This window comes from Populus alba, chromosome 8 (assembly GCF_005239225.2).
Source record: "Populus alba chromosome 8, ASM523922v2, whole genome shotgun sequence".
Lineage (NCBI taxonomy): Eukaryota > Viridiplantae > Streptophyta > Magnoliopsida > Malpighiales > Salicaceae > Populus > Populus alba.
This window is the reverse complement of record NC_133291.1, coordinates 17,651,418-17,674,573: the sequence shown is the minus strand read 5'-3', so window position 1 is coordinate 17,674,573 and position 23,156 is coordinate 17,651,418. Positions and strand designations below refer to the sequence as shown.

At 30.8% G+C, this 23,156-nt stretch overlaps 2 protein-coding genes across 3 annotated transcripts; both read right to left on the bottom strand.

Annotated features, from left to right (window-relative positions):
- Positions 1–745: 745 nt before the first annotated feature.
- Positions 746–6,317, bottom strand: LOC118042361 (pumilio homolog 24). Of its 2 annotated transcripts, none has more exons than XM_073411172.1 (17): positions 5,939–6,317; positions 5,803–5,856; positions 5,447–5,508; positions 5,271–5,352; positions 5,040–5,163; positions 4,825–4,908; positions 4,314–4,428; positions 4,025–4,175; positions 3,807–3,920; positions 3,582–3,653; positions 3,023–3,073; positions 2,876–2,926; positions 2,432–2,539; positions 2,130–2,330; positions 1,957–2,031; positions 1,471–1,718; positions 746–1,373 (listed from the first exon to the last, which is right to left on the bottom strand). In XM_073411172.1, the coding sequence occupies exons 1-17, from the start codon at positions 6,179–6,181 to the stop codon at positions 1,238–1,240; spliced, it is 1,971 nt and encodes a 656-aa protein (XP_073267273.1). In that variant the 5' UTR covers positions 6,182–6,317; the 3' UTR covers positions 746–1,237. The 2 variants fall into 2 exon arrangements, with proteins under 2 accessions (XP_073267273.1, XP_073267274.1); XM_073411173.1 differs by having other exon boundaries at positions 2,130–2,327.
- Positions 6,318–15,794: 9,477 nt separating this feature from the next.
- On the bottom strand, positions 15,795–19,088 carry LOC118042373 (probable polygalacturonase). The gene is made up of 6 exons (XM_035050021.2): positions 18,913–19,088; positions 17,505–17,822; positions 17,219–17,339; positions 16,954–17,128; positions 16,785–16,855; positions 15,795–16,688 (listed from the first exon to the last, which is right to left on the bottom strand). The coding sequence occupies exons 1-6, from the start codon at positions 18,916–18,918 to the stop codon at positions 16,033–16,035; spliced, it is 1,347 nt and encodes a 448-aa protein (XP_034905912.1). The 5' UTR covers positions 18,919–19,088; the 3' UTR covers positions 15,795–16,032.
- Positions 19,089–23,156: the final 4,068 nt, after the last annotated feature.

The window sequence follows — 23,156 nt, the reverse complement described above, 5'->3', positions numbered from 1 at the left end:
CACTTTTGAAACACAAAGATAAACAGGATTTTATAAAACTCAATTAAAAATACATGTAAAAAATACTACATAAACTATGAGTGTGTTTGGCAGTGTGATAACGGTTTCTTTTTAAATAACTTTTCATGTCGAAATGCATGCCAATGATTTTTTTTTTAAAAAAAAAATTATTTTTAACATCAGCATATCAAAACAATCCAAAAAATACAAACCACGTTAAATTTTAGCAAAAAAAAAAAACTTTTGAATTTTTTAAGAACACGGTTTCAACCGCGTTTCCAAACACTAATTATATTTAAAACTCAATTTTTTAATGGATCCGTACAAAAATACCGCATCCAATGAAAACGCGAGACAAAAACCAGCTGAGAATCTGCCAAGTTGCAAGTTAGCTTGTCAATCAGCATTAAGATGACGAAGAGAAAAATAATATTGAATATTTCTACGAGTATTATACAAATAAGATCTCCCGCACAACTGCGGATCCTAACCTATGGCTAGTTTTCAAGAAAAACAAAAAACCAAAGGAAAAGAAGAGAAGAAGCTGAGGTGACTGTCATGATTCACGTCAAGAGATAAGAGGGATAATTTCTTCAAGGAAGCATACCTGGGATCATCTCGATATAAAAAGTCACGTATTAATCCAAGCCAGCCAGGCAGCAACAAGATCAAACATAACAAATCTATAAATCCTGGATCAACCCACCAGGATAAGCCAGGTAGGTTTAATAATAGAGATTAGAGGTTGAAAAACTTTTTTAGCTAACTTGTTTATCATGAATAAATTGTGACCTTGGGCCACTTAAAAGGGCTTCTAATCAAGTAATAAAGCATCCCAGTACACTTGCATAATATACTCTTATCGCGGGGGCTGGCTATAGATTGTCGCCTGTCTCAAAAGTCATATATTTGATCAAATGCCTACATAACTTGACATAACTTTGTAAGTTGTAACATAACAAAATTTTCGAGCTTTAAAGGGTTCACAAAAATGTAATTCAGCAGTGTGCCGAAGATCCGCAGCAAAGAGAAACTATAATGTACAGAAGGCGAGCGCATTATAATACGAGTTATCGAAGTGAAAGAAAGGTTACACCAGATAGTATAACACCTTGTCAGATCTGGCTTCACTCGATACTTATCTTGCTGCGGTTGAATTCACCCCAGCCAGTGGTCCCGGATCTGCTGTGCTTGTACTTTGAGATGAGAGTCATTCTATCCACCACCAACTGCGAACTTAAACTTCATTGGCTGGTTGCTTCTTTTCAGGTAATTTAAGAATACCCCGGTTTATCAAGGGCTGCAACTCTTCCTTGGCCAGTTTGCTGACCATGGCATCTGATGATTCCAAGAATGCACATATTACCTTGGAACTGCAGAACGTCAGCAAAGACATTAACATCAGATATCAAAATTATGCTTCGCCTAAATGCATTCTACTTTCAAGAGAGATTTAAATGTTAGCCTAACCTGTGACCTTGTGCCCACTGCTCACATTTTCCACTCAAAGCTTTCTTCCATAGAGTGGCGGCAAAGGCGGGGTTGTCCAAAACTAATTTCCTAATCGTACGACTCGAGTGGAAATTTTCAAGGACATGCTCCTTTTCTGATCCTTCAGATTTAGACTCTGCAGCAACAGATGCTATAGCTTCATGCAAGGCATTCAACTCATCACCCAAAGTTTGTTGGAGAATGCCACCAGAACCCCCAGTTGCAGCCTGCATTTACCACTAAGATGAATCAAATTGAATGATCCAATGGGTTTAGGCAGATAATTGACAAAGAAAATTAATAAGTATGTATGTGCTTGCTAAACCCTATAATCAAGCAAAATGACAAGTTCACTGACATGGATTTCAGATGAGCAGAACATATCATAACAAATTTAAAAAACTGAACTTTCAGAGGTTAGAAGTGGACAATCACAATAACAAATTATCAGAAGCAAGGACTGACCTCATATAAGACTTCTTTGCCAAAATTTGATCTAAGCAACTCTTCTGCATTCTCGGTACACATGTCAATGAGGTTCTGCAAAGTACAGCAGTATCAAAGTCAGACATCTTTTCTGATACAGACACACCATTGAAAAGAAGAAAAGGAATTTGAGGGATCTGTTTGTGACAAACCTTGGCAAGGCCACTGCCCACCAACAACTCCTGCCTTCTAATAGAAGGATCTTTTTTGCTGCCCTCAACAAGTTGAAGAGTTTCAGAACTTGCACTTCCATCAGCCTCAGCCATTGTAACGTCTCTCCCACTATTGTCCTTGTCACTAGATTCCTCATCCTTTAAAGACTTTGTTTCACGATTCACTTCTAATTCACCCTGCTAATGGAATAGACATACAATATAATGTATTCCAGCATAGTAGTGTCAGCAATCTAAGATGGCTTGGGGTGCAGATAAATGATAAATGATTATCACATTACCATGGCATTGAGAGAGGAAATAGATAAGCTAAGAGAAGCCATTTCATCAGGACTAAAATACCGCGTACAATTTGGATTAAGCAGCTGCAACAAAGGGCGTCTTCCATTCTAAAAAGCAATGAAAAGATCTCCTTAGGAACAAGTTTTGTTAAGGTAAAACCAGACAGCTAATCTGAAAATATAAAACAACTCAGATTAAAAAATCCCATGAAATTAATCGATAATTAAGTATATTGCATCAACTAGCCACAACACTTTCCAAAAAAAAATTTGAGGTGTCCAAAGTTTCTGTTGATATGTTGAATTAATAACCAGTTCCATTTGTGGCATTCCAGGTTCTAATAAATGCTTGGTGACCTTCCATATTTTACATTAAACCTGCACATCACCTTTTTCCATTATATCTGTTACCAAAATGACTTCCAAGGAGCAAGAAGAGTAAACCTTATCCAAAACAAGCTCCTTTAAAATTGTCTGCAGCTCACGAATGACAGTCTGTAACCAGAAGAGTTTGATAGAAACTCAATCAGAGAGACATCCAAATGAAAATGCCAAAGAATAATGATAATAAGCATCACATCAAGAAAAAACCTTTGCTACAAGCTTTGTGTCATCAACAGTTGAAACAATGCAGGCGAGCACCTGAAAAATATCCGTTGCACAAAAAGTTAACAGTCAGAGGTAACACAGAAAACTAAAATATGATGATGCAAAATCAAGGAAACAGATGATCCTGAGCATAGCGCAGAGGAGCTGAAAGTTTAAAAACACTTGTATTCTTTAAAGCATATAATCTTCAGTCACTAATCTTTACAATTTGAACAATAACCACCCCCATCCCCACACCCCCCCCCCAACCCCCACAGAAAAGAAAAAAAAAAACAGAAAAATAGGTCCATCTACAACTACCTGGCAGTTTGGTAATATATTCAGATTCGGAGGAAATTTCTGTGATACAGGATCTACCCAAGGCAATACACATAAGGGTGAACTCTATTAGTGAATCACAACACCAAAAACTTAATACTCATTTGACTCTTTTCAAGTCAGCAGAAGACAATGTCAGGATTGAATGGAATTTTCTTTTTCTGCCTCAAGAACAAATAACTCAAGCCATCTAGCAGGTAGAAATGAAAGATTAGATATTTACCAAACTTCCATATTGAAAATGAGCTGTTTTGCCTACTGTGCCTTTCAGTCCTTTGACAATCTTCTTTCGCTCCTGAATATTAAAAATAAAAAGATTAAAGGGGAATTGACAACCAATGGAAATATGAATAACCCTCTTCACATGACTGGATAAATAAATAAATAAATAAATAACTACTTTCTAAAATCTCAGTGAATATTAAAGATCGGATCAAATGCAATAAACCTTAGCGCTCCCATGTTTGACACACAGAATCCCAATCCGAGATCCATCCCTTGTATGGATCATTCGAACAAGAAGTGGACCTGACAATTGTTGAATTATTTCTGCTGCAGAGGTCTAAAAACAAACTTAATTTAGAAAGATAATAAAGTTGCAAAGAGAAGCTGCTGCTGCAGAAAAGAATATGCTTCTAATTTTAGGGCATTAAATGTTATATTCACCTTGTCAGCTATGCTGAGGTACTCTATCAGCACCTTGTGTATAATGGTGTGATCAACAATTCCTTTCTCCAAAATTGGTTGAATGACAGAAGTCATGTGTCGTGAGACTGAACCTTTCTGTAGGTTCAGCTTCGAGATGACATCCACTAACCTGAAAAATAACCAAGGCATAGAAAAATAGATGACACAATCAAGTGAACTGCATGAACATAGAATTTTACAAAATACAAAGTGCTACAACAGCAAATACTCTTGCATGGCAAAGCACTAGAAACAGCCAAGAAGTTACCTGCTCTCTTTTATCATTGCAAGGTCCTTGAACAATTGAAGCTCGGTAGAATATAACTCCATCAGAAGCTCTTGTTTTTGAGTTGCATTTCCCAGCTGGTATGCATGCTCAATAACTGACAAGGAATTAAAAAAAAAGTAAGCAGTTGCATTCTACCTCAATGGAAGCCCCAATCCAATTAATCAAAAACTTGAGAAGTCATAGGATATTAACCATATTCTCCCAAAAAGGATAGCAAAACACCAAAAACAACAATAATCTAAACAAATATTCAGGGGAATAGCCCATTAAAGAGGTAATGTTTTGCATCAAGTATTAGGACGAATCAGGTTTCAATGAAACTATTGAGACTTCAGAACTAAGAAACCACCAGAATTCAGTTAAACAAAAATCAGGAGATTTACAGTGACTAACAGACAACTGAGCTGAATCACTATAGCTTTAATAAAAGCATCGAAGGCATCTACCACTCCTTAACCAGAACAAACAGAAACTAATGTGTATAACTCACCAACAGATCCAACTGTGTGTCGAAGAAGGGAAGCAACATGCCCACGGAGGGGGCTGATGAACTCTGCTAACTGTTTTTTAGAAGCTGCAAACAAGATACAGAAGTTAAGATGATGCAAGTAAAAGGGTTTACTTACAAGACTGAAACTAGCATATAGGAAATGGTGTTCGGATTGTCCCTCTAGTTTCTCTTCATTCTTTGAACACAAAACGTACCATTATCTAACATTTTCGTCACAAGATGAATTGCATACTTGTTGCTCGCAAAGGTAAGAAAATGTGGCTTGAGCTCATCAAATACAGCATCCCTTTCAGTTTGTGAACAATACTTCACGCAAGTCTAAAATGAAATAAAAACAGAATAAATGAAAGATACAGCAAACATTTACAAACTAGTAACTTAGGAAAAATCCATATTATGGGAAAACAAACAAAGTGGAAAATCACCTGCAAAACACGGGACGAAACATGGGAGCTTGCAATTTCAGGAATCTTACCCTTCATCTTTTGTATAGCTTCAGTAATTATCCTTTAAGATGATATAGCGGGGGGAAATGATTGAGTGAAAGAAGAATGTCATGGACATGTAATCATGGAATCAGGTTAGACCCAAAAATACGTACTTTGATCTCTCTTCTTTGGCAATATTACGCTGCCTCATCTTTTCCCAAAGACGTGCAAGCTCCTGTACAAAAATACAAGATATTTGCTCAAACCAACAAACCATCATAAACAAAACTTACTGCATCAATTATAGCCAATGCAAACTGCAAATTCCCTTATCAATGGAGGACAAAGCGTTGAACTTCTACTTCCCTTACCTTGAAATGATAATTTGATTCCTAAAAGAACACGCTAGTCCCAGATAACTCTTTAAAATACGACCCAGAACCAATTCAAAAGGTTTCTTCCCATTAAAAAAAAATCACTTCAATGAATAAAAATGAGTACAGAATACAAATTAAAAGAATACGCATACTTGTTCAAGAGTGTAATGTTGCTTCCTTCTCTTTTTCCTTGCCTCTGTCAATTCCTACAATAAACCAAACAAGAGCACTCAGTACACAAAGAAACAAAAAATATATAAAACCAATAAAAGCTACAAAAGAACTAACCTTTGCATGTATCCTACGCTCTCTTTTTGATAAAGGGGTCTTCTTCTCTTCACCAGATTGCGATTTCACTTTCCCAAACGTCTTCTTAAATGGCTTGAAAACCTTCTCCACTGGCTTGTTTTTAGGTTTTGAGCTAACAAGCTTCGGTTTTTTAGAAGATGAGCTATCTGGATTAGCATTGGCATCTGGGTTTCGATTTCTCTTCTTTGGTTTGCTGTTGCTCTCTTGCTTCTTCGCCGCCATTGAAGTTCCACCTTAGATCTTCTCGTCTCTCTTGCGTTTTTCGGTGGTTACTCGGAGGGGTTTTTTTAGGGTTTTGGTCTTTGTTTCTGAGAGATGATAATCGATGAATTCCTATTTTGGGCCGTTGTCTTTCGAGGGTGTTGGGCTTTACTCATTATCTTTATTATTATGTTTTTTCCAATATTATAAAACTGACGAGGACTGAAATTGTTGATTTAGGTAAATTACATCACAGTAATAGACTAAAAAAATATGATCCTTTTCTACTCTACCCTTAGAATCAGAATTCTTTAAAACAAGTGTGCACGGGCTTTTTGTATTTTCAGTTTTTCAAGCATAGTAAAATGATTTAAATATTCTTAAAAATAAAATTTTCCTCAGCTTACATTTGAGGGCATTTTTGTATTTGTATTCAGGTTTTTTTTATTCATATGAAGTTGATAAGGGTTAATTTTATAATTTTAAAAATATAAATATTATTAAAAAAAAAAATGGTTGGCATATGCACGTATCAACACCTGAGTAGTGGTTGCGCTATTCAAGCAGCATATGCAGCATCACACGGTGGCCAAACACCAGCTTCAAGGGCGATGTTCAAATTATCTGAACAGCCACTCCATTCCTGGTCGATATGTGTTGTCAACGAACCACTAGTTTGGCTTTGATAACTTTTTTCTTTTCTTTTCTCTTTTCTTTTTTATTTTCGTTTTTACTTCTGTAAATTTTCAAAGTAGCCCTTCAAATGTTTTCCTTCAAATTTGGTCCATTTTTTTTATTACTGTTTCTTTTATTTGAAATGGTGCATAAAAATAATTTTTTTTTCAATTTCATCCTTCTTAATTTTTTTTTTGTTTCTCAAATTTGCTCTCCATTCTTTTTATTGTTATTTATTTTATTTGAATTAATTTTTATAATTGATTTTTTTTTATAATTTCATCTACCTTTAGTTTTTTCCTATTGGATTTTATTATCATTCGTTATATTGTTATTTTTTTACTTTGAAAAATTTTTTAAATTGATTTTTTTTATCCTTCAACATTGAATTTATTGAGAGTTGAGCTTATTAATTGAGCCTATATCTAGGATTTCACATGCTGCGAGTTTGGAAAATTAACTCAAGTTTAAAAGATTCGTCTAGGTTTGCTTTTTTTTTTTTTCCTTTTTTTTTCAAACTCATGTTTTTCAGTTTCATCCTTCACTATTTATTTAATTGGGGATTGAACTCCATTATTTTTTTTATTTGCTTTATGTAGGATTCTTCACTGATTTTAAAAATAGCTCGGGTTATTTTAGGTTTTTTTTTATTTATTATTCTCTGTTAAATTTAGCTTTTTTATAAAAGATATTTTATTTTATAATTAATTAATTAATTAATATAAACATGATATACAGACTTTATAATATTTTATTTGATTTGATTAAATATAAGAAAATAGGAAGTTGATTTCAATATTGACCCATTGGCCACCAAAAATATTCCCCGTGCCTTGTTCTTTTTTAACCGCAACTCATGGCATCCAAGCTAGTTACATGTATTAAAACGCTTAAGACATTTATTGTAACAATTATTTTTCATCCTCAAATGTTTTTTTTTATTTCTTGTCCGCCCAAACTAGGTTATAATTTGTTTAAGTTTGGGACAAATTAATACATAGGGTATCAAAATGTGAAACACGGAAAAATCTCATTACCAATCTAAATTTTTAATCTAGAATTCATTTGTACCCTTCCACTTTCTCTTTGTAGTCTTAAAAGGCCCAATAATTTTCAAAAAATCATTTTTTTATCAAAAAGTTGATTTCTCTTATTTTTCAGTCCCGGGTTTGCGAGAAGAGAGAGAATGTTGTGGGATTTCAACAAGGTGAGAGAAAGCCATCAATTTCCATTGATTTTGGGCATTAAAAAAATTGATTTTAGTGTCAATAAGTTCTATTCAACAAAAAAAATTTGATGATAGTTGTTTTGAATCTCAATAATGCCTATAGAAACAAATTGAAACCATAAAATAAATTTTATACTTGCTATGATTTTGTGTTTTAGAACCATTTTGTCGATTCTCTTAGCTTGATATATTAATTTTTTATGTTATAAAGGTGTTATTTAGGGGAAAAGAGTGGGTAAAAAAATGAGTAGTTGACAAAAAAAAAAAAAAAACCAATGATTTTCTAGCCATCATTATAATTAGAGTTTGGGTAAGAGAATAGAATGTATTGTCTATCATATTAGATAATGAGTCATTTATCTTATTTTGTTTTCACAGTTGTGCAGGATTGGGCTCATTTTTTAAAGGTCCAGGTATGTTGGGCACCCAAACCAAATGCTCTTAGTAGCCTCATTTTTTTTTATTTTTTTGTCCTTCATTTTTTTTTCATTCCATTTACATCTTTTAACTTTTTTTGAAAAAAAATTCTTTTGTTTATATTATACCATATTTAGCTAAAAAATAAATAAATAAAATAAAATTATTAAACTCAACAAAGTACATGGTTTGGGTCGGGGGTTTGACGAATTAAGATGGCAAGATGAAGTCAATGCAATATGTTATTGTCTCTTTTTTTTCATTTAATTTTTTTTCTTCCAATTTCATCATTTATAAATTTCACTATTTTTTATGATATATTTAGGTAAAAAAATATATTTAATTCAATGGAGCTTGGTGGGTTAAGCCAATAAATGAAATTTGATCTAATACATTTTGTCTCAATACATCTTTTGTTTTTTTAAAAATTGAATTAGTCTTCGTTTATATGTTTTGTTTTGATTTTTGTATGATTATTTGGTTTTAATTTATTTTTTATAGGGTTATCACGGTTTTAAAACTTGAATCGCGAATTTTGGCAAGTTACTCATGGTTAATTCATATTGATTTAATACATCATCATGTCAAATTGTTTTTTAAATCCACGTTGTTGGAGATTTTTGGTTATCCAAGTTTTTTCACTTTAAAAAAAATAAAAATTGAGTTGTTTTGCAGTATAGTGTGAAGCAATAACCTAGTATATTACTATTTACTTATATGATTTTGTTAACGGCGTTTTCACTTGCCTAGTTTCACTTTTTTAGCATTTTTTTTTAATGTTAATTGTATTTTTGGTTTATTTTGGTTGCTATTGTTTTTTATTTCATCATTTTATGTGATGTTGTTGTATTTTATGAATATTTTCTTCTCTTTACATTTTTTGAAAATTCAAATTGTTTGATAAAATTTCATAATTGAATTAGAAGCCAATTTGACTTTATAGTGCAGAAAATAATTAAAAGTAGATGGACCAAAATAATAAAAAAAACAAATAATGGGTGTTTTTTTTTTAATTTAGACAAAAAAAAATCATCCAAAAAAATCACCATTTGAGAATTTTGGTCTATTTAGTTTAAAGATTTTATATTTAGACACTAATTTTTATTTTTTTTTACATTTCAATCTCCAAGTTTTGAGAGAGGATAGAGAAAGTTGCATAAAAATTAAGAAGGAGAGAAAAAGTAATATGATGGTCAAATTTTGTTAACAAAACGGTCAGTATTTTAATGTTATTGGTTCCTCTTAAAAATAAAATTTATATTTTTTTAATTATAATCTTTATTTCAAGATATGATTTCAATTTTTTTTTACCGAAACTTACTTCTCAGATCATGATAATTGTTTTTAATTTAAAAAAGTGCTTTTGATTAAAAAAAAAAATGTTAAAAATAAAAGAAATGAACTGATATAAAAATATAGTTTAGATTGAAGAGATACATTTTCTACTTATTTTAAATTATTGAAAATTTAAAAAATATATATTTTAATTGCCTTTACTTTTAATTTTAAAAAATGCCACTAGTAAAAAAATATTTTGGTAAGAATAAGAAAAGAATAGCATGTGTGTGCATAAAAGAATTTAAATCATATCCTTCCATATAAATGTCTATTTTAATTGTAAAAGAACTATATAAAAACAGATTTAAAGAATTACCCTACAACATGAGGCGAGTAAATAACTAGTGTTTAGATAATACATAACTTTTTGATTGATCATTACAATATCAAGCATATTAGTTTAGATATTGAATTATTATCAAGTAAACCATCTAGTAGGTGGTCCAGTGGTAAAAGTATGAGACTAAAAGGTTTGTTTTCCCTGTAGTCTCAAGTTCGAGGACTATGGTTGCTAATATGATTGTCACTGAAGACTTACATAATTGTTAACTTTAGGGCCTGTGAGATTAGTTGAAGTGCGTGCAATTTCACTTGAATATCCATATTAATAATAATAAAAAGTAAATCTATAAAATGATGGAGACACAAAAATAACCTATCAAGTAAATTTATAAAATGATGAATACATAAAAATTAATTTATATTTATGATAGTTGTAGTGTGGATTTTTGTTATTTTAAAATAATAATAAAAAGATATTCTCTCTATTTTTTATTGGGAAATAGTAACTAAACAATGTTAATTACATAATGAAAGAATAAAACGTGCAGTACTAACAACGTAGCAATCCCACATTCCCACTCCTAACCAGCTGCAGAGGTAAAATTCTTTATCTGCTTCTGTTATAAATGTGACGAACCATGGACTTCGTTGCTTGCAAAGAGGGCTAGGGTTAAACCGAATTCAACTTGAGATGGATTCGGCCGAGACTGGAGTTTAAGTTCTCTTAAGACCGACCCACCTTAAAAGTCAAGGGAGGTCATTGACAAATGCTAGCTAATAAGGATTTATTTTTATCTTCTAAGATCCTTAAAGAAAGAGAATAAATCCTGATATTTTTTCTCTTGATAGATCGCTATTGAAAATAATATTAAAGATATTTATTTTTTTATTAATATTCATATCAAAGATATTTATTTTTTATTATTAATAAAAACATATATATTTCTATCTCATTAAATGACCATGTTAGGGATGCCTAACCTCATTAATGTTATAGTAAAAATATACATCTATAACATTTAGGTAGGGTTCAAAATTTTTATTTTTAAAAGATAAATACTTTTGAGTACTAAAATATTTCTTATATTAAAACAAGAAAAAATACTTTTGTTCTTGACATTTAATGCTTTTTACTGTATTTATTACTTCTTTCCTCTTAAAAATTATTGATTTTATCATTAAAGAGTTCTTAAATCTGTCAAAAAAAGATTTTTTGTTGGTGCTAGAAAGCACTAATCATGGAATCAGTTTTTTATATCTTGGAGAATAGAAATTTTTGAACAACAACCTTGAATTAACTCACAATCCAACCATCAAATAACCTTATTTTCTAAATATATTGAATTTCAAAGAATCGTAAAAATACATGTGTAAATATGTGCAAGAAAAAAATGGATAGATTGAGATAATTGATTTTCTCTCTCTCTCTCTTACATGTGTATTTATAATCTTTTCAAACCAATGATTTAGTAAGGCTGAATCTGAAATGGATTTCATGTCTCATTGGTAAACATTTGAAGTAAACCTAGAATTTATAGGGCATTTCATCAAGGTTTTAGACATAAGAGGAAAGAAGTATACAAAGTTGTTGGGCATTTCAGCTCGAACAATAAAAATAGATAACAAGGTTGGATCTAATAGAATTATTTGATTATATAAAAATAATAAAAATAATTGTTTAAATTAAATTTGGATGTTTAAAACCCAAGGATACATTAAAAAAAAAATCACTTTTATAATAAATGAAACGCTAAATGTGCCAAGTGTTTTACTATAGATTATGAGTGCAAACACAGTAGATTCGCAAAATGTTTTTATTTATTTATCCTTAATTTATTTTATTTTGGTTATCAATTTATTTATTTATTTTATATTGTGTTGGTGATTGGATTTAGTGATTTGTTCTGAGCTCCTCTCTTTTGGTTTTTGTATTTAAAAAAAATCTCATTATTGAGCTGGTTGTTGATTTTGAAGAAGAATTAAATTGATTGTTTGTCGAGAATTAAAAATGATGGGACCAAAACTCAAATTAAGGTGAAATGATATCAAAAATAAAATAAATATTTTTTGGTCTTTTATTTCTTTTTTTTTAGTTCAAACATTAAGTTTTTGGTTTATCTTCCACATTGCATTGTTTGGTGATTTGGCTTGATAGTTTGGGTTTGTGTCAGTTTTGTTATTGCAATCTTAAAAAGTGTCTTAACATTGAGTTTGTTCTTGATTATGCAAAAAATAATCTAGCTTTGTTGTTTGTAAAAAATTAAAAAAATAAGAGAACCAAAATTAAAATCTTGGTGAAATGACAACCCTTTCTTAAAAAAATCTTGTGCCAACACCTTTTAGTTTTATAATTTTATGAAAAATCATTTTTGGCCCTTTTAATTTTAAAATTATATGATTTAGTTTAATACTTTATTTTATTTATATTTCATTTCTTGAATCTATGAGAGTAAAGAAAGTCACCGAATTACAATAAAGAAAAGATAAAGTTGTTGGTTGGCTGTATTTAAATAACAAAAAATAACAGGTTTCATTAGATAACAAGAGTCCCAATAAGTTTTTACCTTACTTGAAAAAATAGATCGTGGTTGAGAGAGATTTTTTTTATAACTTGATTTTGTAATTTTTTAGATAGTTTTTGGGGTTGATTAATTGGCATTGGGAGGTTCTTACATTATTTATTACGTATTAATTGGTTTTATATTTATTACGTGTTTTTATATGTTGAGAATAAATTTTTTAGCCACCTTTGTACTGTCTGAATTTGAGATAGGAAATAACGCATCATCTACTTCTTTTCTTCCTTTTGTTTTAACAAATGGGATAACAACACTTGTCTGTTTATTTTTAAATAATTAAAAAGATTAGGTCCATGCACTCAAGCTTGTGGTGCTAGGTCACGCAGAGGGCGTGATTTTCGGTGGGCTAGGTGCGCGAGCTTTTTTCTTCCTTTTCTTCCCTTTCATTTTAAATTTACTTATTTAGAAATTAAATAACTAAATATATATTATACATATTGCTTTATTAATTTTCTCAAATTAATTGAAAATATATTTGACTTATTATTTTTTTGAAATACCACTAAAATTTTGTTGGTTCTCGAATAATATTGTAGTTGATTTTTTTTTTAATTTTAGCAAGCATGCTTTTTGTATAGCTCATCATTTAAAAAAAAAAATATATTCATTGATTTTTTTTTCTGCACACATATCTTAATTATTATGTAATTAAATAAAAAATAATTTTTTAAAAATAAAATAATTAAATCAAGTTAGATCCATGATCTAAGGCGCGTATTTGATGGATAAACTCAGGTTGATTAATGTCAATCTAATATATTATTATCTTAATATTTAAAAAATAAAAAATTATTGTATTTTTAATTAATTTTTTTCACCATTAAAAAAATAAAAAATATACATTTTAAATAGATTTACATTAAGCAATTGTTTCAAATAAACTTCTCTCAAGTGCTGAAAAGTAATTTATGATATAACTTGGAAAATTTGGAAGGAAATTATCTCTCTCTCTCTCTCTCTCTATATATATATATATATATATATATATATATATATATATTTTGAGAATGAATTTTTTTAATCTTGATTACATATATGTCAGAAAGAAAAAGTAAAGCAAAAAAATTGTTCTGGTATAACCTTATGTAGGTCAAAGAAAACAAAATAATAAAACAAACCCAAGTGAGATTTATTTCATTAACTTGAAAATCTAGCAACTCAGGTTATAAAATTTACTGGGTTGAGTTAAGTTTTTTTTACTATATGATAAAATAATAAAAATACTAATTTACAATTAATTTAATATCAAATGATAAAATTTAATATTATATGATGGAATTGAAAAAAAAAAAAACCAAAAGAAAAAAAGAAAATCTTGACCTGCCTATTTACTTATCCTAGATTTTAAATTAAATCATATTAGAATTGTGCCAATGTGACTTTGTTGACTAGGTAAATCCAAAAAAAAAAAATCAAAGGAAAAAGAAAGAAAGAAACATGTAAAGTTCTAGTCAACCCGCCAAACCCGCGACCCAGTTATAGAATGAAATGAGTTAAATTAATTTTTATTTTATTTTATTTTATTATAAGATAAAAAATAAAAATACCAATTTATAATCAGAATTTAAAAAAATAAAATCAATAAAAAAAAGGGAAAACAAAAACAAATGTCCAATTAAAAAAGCCATGGCCTACCACAAAATAACCCAGGTGGGTGGGCCTGATATAGGTCCGCGTGCCTGCGCCTTTTTTAAACTTTTATATGGAGGGTAGACGGTAAAAACACTTTATCCTCGCTACCGTTCAAACCCGCGACCTTCAACATGGCAGCACCATGCGTTAGGCAAGTGAGCAACAAAACAAATTGTTAATAAATAATTAAAATAATATATTAAACCTGTTCATTGTTCATATAACCAGTTAAACTGACCCATATCTTTTAGTTGTATTTATAATAATTGTTATAATTCTATATGAGACTTCAAGCAACAAGTTTAGAGACTGCACCAGTTTTATGAAAAATAATTTTTAAATATTTTTTTTATATTTATTTATTATTAGAAAAGTTGATCAATAAAAAATATTTTATAGTCAAAGAAAAATTTGGCTTAATATCTATAAAAATATTTTCTTTTTATTTTGAATAAATTTTTTTCAGAGAGTTGTGAAAAATAAAAAAAATATCTTGTTATTATTTAATTATATTAAATTTAGTTATTAAATTTTTGATTGCTATATATTTTATTTTGTTTTTTTTTTAATTTCATTTCTTAAAATTTAATTTAATTATATTTTTATACCAACTTTAATCCCGATTCTTTTTATTGTTATTTATTATTTTCTTATCCTTCTCTTAATTTTTTTATCTATCAAATTTGATCCTCATTGTTTTTATTATTATTTATTTTATTTGAAATAATTTATGAAATTAAATTTATTTTTAAAATTTCATTCTCTTTTAATTCTTTTTATCTGTTAGATTTAACCTCTATTCTTTTGAGTGCTATTTGTTTTATTTGAAGTAATTTATAAAATTATATTATTTTTTCAATTTCATCCTCCAACTTTTTTATTTGTCAGACTTGGTTCTAATTCTTTTGATTGCTATTTATTTTATTTAAAATAATTTATGAAATTAAATTTATTTTTTTAATTTCATTCTCTTTTATTTTTTTTATCTGTCAGATTTGATCTCTATTATTTTAATTGCTATTTATTTTATTTGAAGTAATTTATAAATTAGATTGTTTTTTCAATTTCACTCTCTTTCAATTTTTTTATTTGTCATATTTGGTTTTCACTCTTTAATGAACTTGAAAAATATAAAATATTAATAAATTATTTTTCAGCTTATTTTTTATAATATAGCAAAACACTGAAAAATATTTTCTAACTTATTTTTTTTTTATAAAACTACCAAATATAAAAAAATAATTTACTTTTTAGAAATTTATTTATTTCTTGCTGTTTTCTTAGGCAGGAACAGCTTGGACAAACAAACTTGTACCATGCTGTTTGGGGAAGGAAACTAAAGATTAAAAAACATGATTGAGTTCCAATTCAAGCCATCTAGTATTGATTCATATCCACTAAGGATTTCACAAGGAAACTGCATTGCATCTGATTCTGTCAACAACGCAAGGAATTTAATTAAATTAAATACAGAAAGCAATACTAAGAATATTTGACTCCCCTTTGCTGTTTGGTGCAATCACTATCAAAATTTTCTTACACATGAATGAAGATATGAGGCTGTACAAATAATCTGCAGATTGAACAGGAGGAAAAGCAAGACCAACGGAAAGAAGGAACAAATGTATCTTATTGAAAAGAATCTGACCTAGTTTAGAGACCGTAAACTGTAGAAGAATCCCTTTTTACTCCATATGACTGTACTTTTGAAGGAACTGTATTCATATGTCTGTGGATTTGCCGTAAGAATTCAAGAGGGAATAGCAAACTGAGGAGCTCTCGAGCTCAGGACACGGTTCCGGGGATACAGACTCTGAAAAGCCAGCAACGTTTGAGCATGTCCAAGGAGATAAGGTGTTGCGAATTGCCAAGGAGACATTAAACAGACAAAGAGAGGTGAAAGGAGATTCTGCAAGTCCGGTGAAGTTGCCAGCCGTAGTGATGTTTGAACCGATCACACCTTGCAAAGTGATTTGGTCGAGAACTGGGAGGGCATTAGGATCAAAATTGTCATCCGGATGTGACCCACAATCACCAATGGCACCAAATGCCGTGTTGGTATTTCTCAATTCAACGTCTGATATGATGATCCGTTTAATATAACCCCCTCTGCCCTTAGCTGTTCTAAACTCAATGCCACTAAATGAGTTGTATATGTGGACCTGCTCCACATGCACATTAGAAATGCCACCAGACATCTCACTACCAAAGGCTACGGACGAGCCTGAGGATGATTTAAGGTACACCCTTCTTATGTATACATCTGTTGTCGGCCTGTCGTACGCGATACCGTATTCATCCCAACCACTCTTGACGGAAATCGCGTCATAACCAACCTCGATGCGGCTGTCCTCTATGCACACATTATTGGAGGAATCTGAAAATGAAAATGATGAAGGGATATATATGTTTTTGTGCTCAGGACAACTATGGAAAACATGGTAACTAAACAAACACAGAATGTTCAATAAACCTGGAACTATTCCGATGGTGTAAGGGGATTCTCCAGGAGCAGAGACTGAAATATTTTGAACAGCGACATTACTGCATCAGAGACAATTCCACACAGAAATCAAGTCAACTCCATCAATTCATGAGTTCTTTATTCAATCAGCAATCACCATGGTCTTAATAGAAATTACCTGCAATACACTGGATGAATGCTATATGCAGGAGCATTCAAGAAGGTAAGATTTGAAACTACTACATAATCAGACGACGTAAATTCCACAAGATGAGGGCGGCTGTAGTTCAAGGAGTGGGACTCGAACCAATCCCACCAAACTGAACCCTGACCATCAATGGTTCCATTGTCACCTAGACCAGCAAACAAATGCCAGGTGAGCAACAATTGAGACCAAGGGGTCAGTAATTGAAAGAGAGAAATGAAAACGGCAGTGCATTTACCAGTCACTACCACATCCTGTAGCATATCTCCATTTATTAAACTTTGATATCTTTTTCCAGGAAGTTCAATCCCACGACCATACGAGGGTAAGGGATCAACAAGATCCCAATGGGATGGATCCTAATAAGCAAGGCAAGCATCTGTCAGAAATCCAAGGGTTGAACATAATAATGAACCTAATTTTGCTTTCTTAGAAGTTTCTTCTGCACCTGTCTTCTCTGGACATAGAACAAACAAAACAAAAGAGGGGAAAGGAATAAGAGCGAGCAAGCCGTGAAAAAGTACCTGAGATCCAAGAATGACAGCACCTTTTTCCACGAATAGTGTGAGATGGCTGGTCAGACTGAAGCTTCCGGTAAGCCATTTTCCAGGTGGGACATAAAGCTGAGCGCCACCCTTGTCTGTAAATGACTTCAGATAGAAAATGGCATTCTGAAAAGCAAGAGTATTCAATGTTTTCCCATCTCCAACCGCACCAAACTCCAAGATGGAGACACTATGTGGTCTTGGTTTTAAACTTGGTTTGAAACCACACTCGCCGCCGCTCTCTTCTGCATCAGTTCTAATGGCAATGCTCAGTGCCAGTAGCAAGAGTACTGCCACCTGAAAATGTGAAAATGCAATTCTCAAAACAGATTCCTAAAACGAAGATTCGTTTTTTTCAACAGTCAACATTAAGCAAGAGATAAATGAAATTCAAAACAATCATAAATTCCATAGAAAATACATTAAGACAAGAACAAACAGACTCAAACCTCTATTATTGGATTCTTAGAATCCAGTGAGTTGTACAACGCTCAAAACTCCAACAAAAGAATAAGAACACAGAAAGGCAAAAACCAAGCTGTCCATTTTATCACAAAAGATGCCACATAGAGATCAAGAGAATTCCTATATGATGTAAAAACTTCTCAAACACTAAGAACATGCTTTACACCCCAAAAAATATTGGAAAATTATATTATGATGAAGTTAGCAGGGAATTATTAGATTTTATTTGACAACTGAATCAATGAAACATATGAGATCATAATTGATCAAAACAGAAAGCAATTTTAAAGCAGCATAAAATAAAGTTAAGAATACTGTATTTGCTAGTAAAACAAATTAGCCTCCTTATAAAGTGGAAGTTGAAGTATGGTTTGGCTATTCCAAGAGAAAGGAAAGCAATGCAGTAAACAAATCAACCAATCAAAAGAAGAAGCAAAAAAAAAAAAACAAAAGAAGAGAGAGAGAGTCAAGAATCCAATGAAAACAACACTGTTCAAAAGAACTATAACACAAAAAAAACGGCAATCCAAGACAAAAATTTTGCAGCCATGATTCACAAACTGAAAGAGAAGAAATGGAAAAAAGAAAAAAAGAAAGTCCATCGCGCTAATAATATTCAAAATCAAAAGCATCAGTTCAAGCAAAAATGGAACTTCATCATCATAGTTTTAGAAAAGAGAGAAGCACAGCATGTCAATATATCAAAATATAGTAAAAATGAACTGAATTGACTGCCATAACCATTGCCGTGATGGACTAGTACATATTGTACAGCAAAAACATGAAAATCCCACAAAGGCAATCAAAGATACACTTCAACAGATCATAGATATAACACCAAAACCAATCAAAACTCCAAACTTTCCAGATTTGAAGGAGGAGAAAAGGAATAAAAACAGAAATATAAAAGAAACGTACTTACTGGCATCTTAATGGAGAGCTCACAACTTTTCTTCTTCTTCAACAGTATTGACCAAAAGGAGAGACAAGAAAACAAAGTATGGCTTAGCTAATGTAGAAGAAAGAAAGAAAGGGGAGGTAGTGGGAGAAGAAGCACCACAAAAACAGGGGCAGCTTGGTGTAAGCTTGTGTGTTATAAGCATTAATTATATATAAATGACACAGAGAACATTTTCTTTATGTATTATCGGTTACAGCATTACATTACAAAATAAATAAATTATAACCCAGTAATATTTAATAAATTAATACTCTTAACTAAATGATATTTTTGTTTGATACCGATTTAAATTTGAAATTTAAATAATATTTTATTCAATGAATAAATATATGCTAAAAATCATGTACAGGTTTAACTGTTTCTGGTAAGTTAGGAAATGACAGCTTAATTACCATGCAAAAAGAAGAAGAAGTAATAAAAGGAAATATAGTGGTAATTAATAATTAATAATTAATAGCGTAATTAACCTGTAATGTGAATATGATTAATAACGTCTCTCGCCGACAAATATGTTTGAAACGGGTTTTCTTTATTTAGAGAGAGTGTGATTGATTGCGTGCTAATTTTTAGCAGCTGTGTTTGCAGTAATAGAGAGTTCTATATTTTTTTTAATATAAAAAAAATAATAGATTAAAAACAATTCAAGCTTATTAGTTAAATTGACAATTTAAATATGTATAAAAAATCAACAAGGATAAATAAACCAACAAGAAAAAAAAAAACTATACTCAAGTTTATTTGAATTATCAAATAACCCAATACTAATCTAACCGAAAAAGAACGGGAAAAGAAAGAGAGTCAAACTTCAAAAAAAAAAAAATAGAAAACATTAGCTTAGAAAAGAAAAAAAAACCAAGTAAACCCACAGAACATCTTAAATCTAGTTCAATCTAAAAAATTATAACTTGTTGAGTCATAAACCCAAATTCAATTAAAAAGTTTAAATGTTATCCAATTTAATTTTGAAGGATAGCATTGTTTAAAAAACTATTTATAAAAAACCTTTCAAAAGAAAAAAACAACAAAAAAAAATGGGGCTAATATTTGACAGGAAAGACCCAAATGAGAATGAAATCTAAAAACAAATATCACAAACAAAAACAAATTTCAATTAAAAGAACTAGGGCCAAATTTAAAAGATTAAAAAATCATGGGGGGAGAAATTCAAAATCATTTTTAATATGATTTATTATTTATAGATTAAAAATGGCGAGGGTGAAATAGAAAACAATTATTGAGAGTTAACCCAATAGAATTAAACCAAGAAAAATAACAAAACAAACGTTAAAAAAAATTATACAACAATTTAGAAAAAGAGAGGGGAAAAAAAAAAAAAACAAGGCAAGCCTCATAAACCTGTTCTGGTCTCTAAAAGTCACATCCTGTGAAAGTTTTCTACGCAAATTTAATCAATTTAATTTTGAAGGATGTGAACGATAAAAAAATATTAATGAGAAACCCTACAAAAGCAACAAAAAAAATAATGATAAAATTTGATAGGCAAAACCCAAGGAAATAAAAATTAAATGAAAATAAATGCCTAGGGGTGGGACTGAAAAAAAACAAATCAATCAAGAAAATAATTCAAAACAAAACAAATAAAAATTTTAAAAAAATAAAGACCAAGTTTGAAAACAAATTAAAAAAAATCAAAAGATCAAGGATGGAATAAAAAATAAAATCCAATTAGAAACAATCAATGCAAATAAAACAATTGAAAAATAAGAGAAGAGCGACTAAATCAAAAGAAAAAAAATAAATTGAATGGTTGATATGAATTTTTTGTATGGTCAACCCACAATCCAAGGAAGAAAGAGAAGGAAAAGAAAAAAAAAAAAAGTAATTTTGGGGCCAAACCACGATGAACCATAGTCAATGCGCCGCCCATAAAAAAAGAGGACGTCAAGATGAATCAAATAATGCGGCGGAATCATGGTTATAATTTTCAGAGCTAGTCGCACACACCACTAGAAGATGACATAATGGTTGACGCGTGCAAGGCATACTTTAATAGCTATTTTAATTTTTTTTGGGTGAAAAAACCAAAATTTCTCTTAAGACTAAACAATACTAACAAACAAATCATTGTGAAATTACAACTAAGCCCCTGAAGCCAGGGCTAAAAATTCAAATTGTAAGGGTAGTGTAGTAATTCAATTGTTTTATAAAATTTGAAACACAAAAACACCCTTGTGTAGAAAACATTGGATTATTTTATTAAAGGGTTACATTAGTAAATTTACTATGCATTTAAAATTCAATTACCAAAATAACCTCGCACAATCCTTAAAAGATATTTATGTCATGATAAAAAGATCATTATACCCCGAAGCCAAGGCAAGAGATAAAATAACCAAAGGACAAAAAAGTTGTGATACTATTGTAATGAATAATATTTTATATCTTATGACATAGCAAAAGCCTTAGGAGAATTAGTGTTTTAGATAATGTTTTGTTTTGGATACAATTTTTTATTAGTCAAATGAAACAAACAAATTAGTTGGGTCTCATAATTTAACCAAAAATTTCATACAATTTATGTGAATCAACTTCTTAAGTGGTAAATTATTACAATTACAATAAAACTAAGTAATGAGGGGTTTTTACTATACCCGTTTTCACATAACACTATTCATTAGAATAGTATTTGTTTTCCTAATTTATATATATTTTATTTTAATTTTATCTTTCAATATTAAATTTGTTGCAGATTAGACTTTATATTTTTTTTCTCAAATTACTTTTTACGAGATTATCTTAGATTCATGATCCAAACCATATGCTTAAAAGGTTGACTCATGTTTTTTCCCTCATTTTCTAATTGATTTTTTTTCTCAATTTCATCATTCAACGTTGAGTTGATTAAGAATTATATCTTGTGATTTGTTTTGATATGCTTTCTACGAGGTTATCCCCATCACATGACTCAGGTCATAGGTTTGGCGGGCTAACCTTGGTTGACTCGAGCAACTTTTTGTATCCTTTTTGGCTAACCTTGGTTGACCCGAGCAACTTTTTGTATCCTTTTTATTAGGGGTGTTCAAAAAAATCGATTAACCAAAAAAACCAAGAGAACCAATAAAAAAATAACCAAAAAAACCAAACCGAGATAGAAAACCGATTAAACCAATTTTTAAAACCATAAAATTTTGCCGGTTCGTTCGGTTTCGGTTTGACCACTTAAACCGGTGAACCAAACCAGCAGTATAAATAACATGACTAAAAAGTTTCTAACCCTAATTTACATTTTGAAGCCGCTGCCCATCAATTTTCATCCTCCCTCTTCTCCCTTCTGCATATGTCTTATCCTCTGCCCCACAAAAAGAAAGCAAAGCTCCTTAAGCAACCTACGCTTTCCAAGCTGTGCTTTGGTGCGGCCTTATGGGAGGAAGTGAATAAATGCCTTTGCTCGGTCAAACTTCCTTTTCCTTGTTCCTTAGTGTAGTGAGGACAAAGACTCAAAGGGCTTGGTTGTGAGGAAGTGAATAAATTAGGGTATAGTCCAATGTAAGCCACAATTTGCTTTCCCACTTTCACTTCCCTGCCTTTTGAAACATGTGCATCTTGATTCTTGCCATTTAATTTTCATCCTCCCTGCCCCTGCGTCTTGCCCCTGCATTTGTCTCTTCTCTACTCAGTCAAACATGGTTTCTCTCTTCACTTGCAGTAGAAAGAGAGAGCTCCTTTATTAGAGAAAAGGCGTCAAGGTAAAGTTTATTTTCTTGTGCTTATAAGATCAACTTTTTGTTTCAAACTTTGATGCTTCTCTGACATTTCTTTCCATTGGCTTCGCAAGGCTTGAATCTTTTTAACTCCTCTTGATTTTCTGCTTTCTTTTTATCTTTCTCAGGTTTCGCCGTTGTTTGTTGTCCATCTTAGCTTTCAGGATTCAACTGGATTAATTTAATGATTAGGTTTTCCGGTTTTTTAGCTCAAAAACCGGATTCAACCGAACCAAACCGGTTCGGTTTGAACCGGAATTCGGTTCGATTCGGTTTGAAATTCTAAAAATATGAGTTATATGGTTCGGTTGATTTTTATGGTTCAAATCAAACCGAACCGAACCATGAACATGCCTACTTTTTATAATCAATTTTTTCTCTATTTTGTCTTTCAACACTTTGTTGATAAAAAAATGAGCTTCATATATTTTGCTTTCTATTGAGTTATCTTTTTTCCATGACCTAGGTTGTGGGTTTGGTAAG

Coding starts and splice junctions, on each gene's coding strand:
- LOC118042373 (XM_035050021.2), bottom strand. Junction 17,340..17,504: donor CTGTCATTCTTGGATCTCAG/GTACTTTTTCAC, acceptor CTTGCTTATTAG/GATCCATCCCATTGGGATCT. Junction 16,856..16,953: donor ATTCATCCAGTGTATTGCAG/GTAATTTCTATT, acceptor TCTCTGATGCAG/TAATGTCGCTGTTCAAAATA.
- LOC118042361 (XM_073411172.1), bottom strand. CDS start 6,181: ATGGCGGCGAAGAAGCAAGAGAGCAACAGCAAACCAAAGAAGAGAAAT. Junction 3,654..3,806: donor TCAAACATGGGAGCGCTAAG/GTTTATTGCATT, acceptor TTTAATATTCAG/GAGCGAAAGAAGATTGTCAA. Junction 3,074..3,581: donor ATTTTCAATATGGAAGTTTG/GTAAATATCTAA, acceptor GATATTTTTCAG/GTGCTCGCCTGCATTGTTTC.